The sequence below is a fragment of the Limulus polyphemus genome, unplaced genomic scaffold (genome assembly GCF_000517525.1).
Source record: "Limulus polyphemus unplaced genomic scaffold, Limulus_polyphemus-2.1.2 Scaffold5281, whole genome shotgun sequence".
Taxonomy (NCBI): Eukaryota; Metazoa; Arthropoda; class Merostomata; order Xiphosura; family Limulidae; genus Limulus; species Limulus polyphemus.
Genome location: NW_013670891.1, coordinates 18,279 through 22,657, shown reverse-complemented (window position 1 = coordinate 22,657; position 4,379 = coordinate 18,279). Strand labels below are relative to the sequence as shown.

At 36.7% G+C, this 4,379-nt stretch overlaps 1 protein-coding gene across 1 annotated transcript in view; it reads left to right on the top strand.

Annotated features, from left to right (window-relative positions):
• The window catches only part of LOC106472374 (McKusick-Kaufman/Bardet-Biedl syndromes putative chaperonin-like), a 16,441-nt gene extending 12,287 nt beyond the window's left edge, over nt 1-4,154 (top strand). Inside the window, exon 5 of the mRNA XM_022400961.1 lies at nt 3,621-4,154. Within this exon, the coding sequence (XP_022256669.1) occupies nt 3,621-4,064 (444 nt within the window). The 3' untranslated portion in view covers nt 4,065-4,154. The remainder of the gene's footprint in view (nt 1-3,620) is intronic.
• Nucleotides 4,155-4,379: the final 225 nt, after the last annotated feature.

Here is a 4,379-nt window from a genome sequence, read left to right as displayed (position 1 = left end):
GCCCATCCCTGCCATACCTTGTATTGAATAAATTGATATGATCTGCTTTGCAAAATAGGGTCACCCATTGTACTGTCTTAGGTATTGTTCTTCTGGACTCTCCACCATGCTTTCTCCCCCATTTTCTTCTAGTGGAGTTTGAGAGTCCTTAACATTTTCCAGTTCCAAGCTGCTGGGGGTGGGGTGGTGGTTCATCAACGCATCCTCCTGAATGTGTTAATGAAATACAAAGAATGTATATATATATAAATGACTATAAAACCATTCAGTTGAGAGTAGGGTGGTGGTGTTATGCTGGTGTAGATGATGAGATATCCTCTCCTATGTGATAATGGAGTGAGCCGCCAAAATTGCAATTCACCCCCTCGATTGGGATTTCTCATCCTACCCCATGTGGATGTTGGTTCCAATGTGTGGGTTTTGGATTTAGAGCTGAACTAATCAACATAAGTCCTCACACATACATTATAGATGTCTCTATTCCCTCACTCAATTATGCTCTTGTTACTCCATCCGTTTTGTGGATCATGATGGAGGTACTTGCAGATTACTACAGTTCTTCCCCCATCCACTATCCCTATGTTCTTATTATTCTGAGGATGTTATTACGATAGGGGTAGTTGCTGTAATTTTAAATTTGAGTTTGATGGTTTACATTACACAGACACCTTTTTGATGCCAAATGCCGGATTCCTGGATCGATCGATCAATTTCTCACATTGTTATTGTGTGTCCTGTTCATGGGTCGGGGGTAAGATATTTCCTGCGGTATCTAGAACTTGAGGTGAAGATGGTATGATCCTCTTCCCTACTCTCACCAGATGACTGGGTTTTGGATTGTAGTTCACTTGCCTCTGGTATGATCCCCTTTCCTACCTCCATATGGATGTCGGGTTCTCAGTGGCCAGGTTTTGGATTGTAGTTGACTTACTGATGGTATGATCCCCTTTCCTACCTCCATATGGATGTCGGGTTCCCAGTGGCCAGGTTTTGGATTGTAGTTGACTTACTGATGGTATGATCCTCATCCTACCCCCGTCTGGATGTCGGTTCCCAGTGGCATGGGTTTTGGATGTAGTTAACTTGCCATGTACAGTCAGTTGCATCCTAGCCATTCTACACCTAGGGGCACATTCTTTAATCTTACCCACTTTTATGTTTTCCAGTATTGAGTTTAATACATATCATGTGGTTCGGATCCCTATCCTGCCAGAGTTCTCTCCCACTTGGATGTGCTCCTCCGTCTTTCCACAATGAGCAAAGATTACACCTAGTACAGAAGTGGTGCAGTCTCTCATGCTTCTTTCTTTCCCTCACATTGGTCCCTCCACCTTTTCAATGTAGGATTCTAGCTATTTATGTGATGGGAGGTAACGTACCATATCGGAAGTTATAATTTTCCTATACTGAAACTGTATTTCCAATATGTACATACCCACTCTCACACTTCCAATCCTTCCTCCCCACTGAAAACCGGTGCTTCCATTTTCTGACAAAACTTGAAGTGATAGTTCAGTATAATTGATTAGATGGAGTCACATGTGTTAAGTACCTATCAGAAATACATTTTCAGCATAGGAAAATAATAACTTTTGAAATCTGAGTTTGGATTTTCACAGGTAGCATTTGTGCTTGTGAAAAATTTCCAGTTTTGGTTTTCATGATTAATATTTTTAAACTGTAGAATTTTTCTAAATTATCTGTTTTTCTCCAATAACAACTTGAAATGTTTAATATTTGATATCCTACAGTTACATCCTGGCTTCATGAAAGTTCTCCATCTGTAAACAGAAATCCTTCAAAATGACCCTTACCAGATGTGGCTAAAAAACATGATTTAATTCATGTGAAATAAACACATTTCATATCTTATTTCTAACACTTCTAATCTTTATTGGTCTAAACTTCCAACCATTTCTGTGTGTATAAGGAAAGGGTCATGATTGGTTAATTCAATGATATGTTTTTTTATGTGCAACTGAGGTTTTACAGTATTAATTGGGCATCCATATACAAGGTTTCAGTATTAACTATTCTCTTGTGATTATCGGGTTGATCCATCTTGTAACATGATAAGTTGTAAGTTATTTCTGGATTTTTTTTTCTAAAAAGTTCAAATTTGACACTCATAGTTGTCCAAAATGGTTAGAATGCATCTGAGAACAAGTACAACCCCAGAGCTTTTGGAGGCCTAGACAGCCCCCAAACTCCTGGCCAATAACTTTATTTCAGTTAAAATGATCATTGGACACTTACCCATGCTGGCTTCTTTTGCATACAAATATATGATGTACATATATATTCCTCCTGAAACCAGCATTAGATCTTTTACTGTTGTATTTTGAACTTAAAAATGTGACAAATAGGTGATATTTTGTGGATTGGATGAGTGTGGTGGAAAGTAGCTGAACTCCTGAATTATGATAATATGGAAACAAAATAAATGTTCAATGAGCTTACACTGTGTTAGGTTTTTTTCTTGTTTAGAAGATGTATTCTGGCTGAAGAGCTTATATTCTCAAGAAAATTCATTATTAATTTGGTAAAATATTCTTTTTTTGGTAATCACCAAGTTTTACTATTTTGTTTCAAACTTTATTTTGAAATACATAAAAAAATTTGATTAAACCAGATATTGTGGAATGTTGAAACAATGAGATGGATATTTTTGTCTGTGGTAGTTTTATGAAGAGGGATGGTTAAACATTGTGATGGATATTTTTGTCTGTGGTAGTTTTATGAAGAGGGATGTTGAAACATTGTGATGGATATTTTTGTCTGTGGTAGTTTTATGAAGAGGGATGGTTAAACATTGTGATGGATATGTTTGTGGTAGTTTTATGAAGAGGGATGTTGAAACATTGTGATGGATATTTTTGTCTGTGGTAGTTTTATGAAGAGGGATGTTGAAACATTGTGATGGATATTTTTGTCTGTGGTAGTTTTGTAAATAGGAGTGATGAATGTTTAATTAAAACTCTGTGCATGGCTCCAGTTAAAATCAAAATTCTTCCCTTACTGTTAAATTTTTTATGGTTTATACCTGTTTATATAGCCATGTTTGCAGAGATGTAACTTGTGGGAGGGACATTTGTCTTCTCTAAGAATATAAGAAGAACCTGAGACTAAAGTACCAGTTTTATGATTTTTACTGTAAGACTACAGAACAGTCCAGTGCCAGGCCACATATTATTGTATTTTTACTTTATAAAGATCAAAGATCTTCCAAACACTGTTAGGCCACTGTACCTATATAAAACTTTTTCCCCTCCCCTAAGTTAAAACTCAAGTTGTGTTGATGTGGTAAGCTTCCTCTTAAATAACAAAACTAAGTTAGCAAACTGTGGGTCAAATGTAACTGGAAGTAGCAGGTTTTTAGAAACTTCAACTGCACATAACCAAAACGTAGTACATACAGTGTAAAGAAATAATCTGGATATTAAAGTACGTTAAATAAAGCTTGCTTGTACTTCTCAGACTTGGAAAACTCTTGTCTGAGTTCATGTCTACTTGTGTATGTCTCATTTGATATTGACATACTTTATGTAATTTCCTATCTGACTATGTTTGTGTTGTCTGCTCATACTGTACACTTAGCTTTAGTGGTTTTGTTTTAATAGGTTCAGAAAGACCTGCACATCTACACTAAGAGATTTGGATGTAGTGAAGCAGTAGTTCTTTCAACTGGTGAATGTTTTTCATCCTGTCTCGAAAACTCAGCAGTGAGCCTTTCGAAAACATCCAGACTGAATTTAAAGACTGATTCACACTTCCATCACTTGTGGTCTGAAACTCCTGGTGGTGATGTAGCCAACAGCTGTGCTTGTGGCCAGTTTACTAAGACAGAACTGGAACCGTGCATCTGGTATTCGCTCCGGTGGGGAGAGATGGACTTTGTTTATGTGAAAGATGAGCCATGTCCAGTTTTAAAAAACTCCCAGTTGAGTGTCAAACCATCAGTTATCATAGATGGATGTGCATCTCGCTTGAATGCTTATCACGTTGCCATGGAAACAACTTCAGCTCTTCTTCGAACGGTGTTATATATCGAAGACAGAAATTAGTTCATAATTACTGGAAGTAACAAACTGAGCTGGTTTTTGACTCAAGAATTTAATTAGAAATTTCCAAATAAAACTTGATGTATACGTGTCTGTCCTTGTTATTGCTAATTCTGCAGCTGAGTGTTAACTTCCTCAATCAACATTCTATGATGACTGTCGCAGTTATTGTAAAAATATTTCTTTAAACAATAACTGTTAGAGCTCTGCATGTGTCAATGTACACCATTAACTGGTATTTCTCTACCAGTTTTGATATAGTAACTTGTACTATTATACATGTTAACCAATCAGGTTATTTACTACTTTTATTATGTA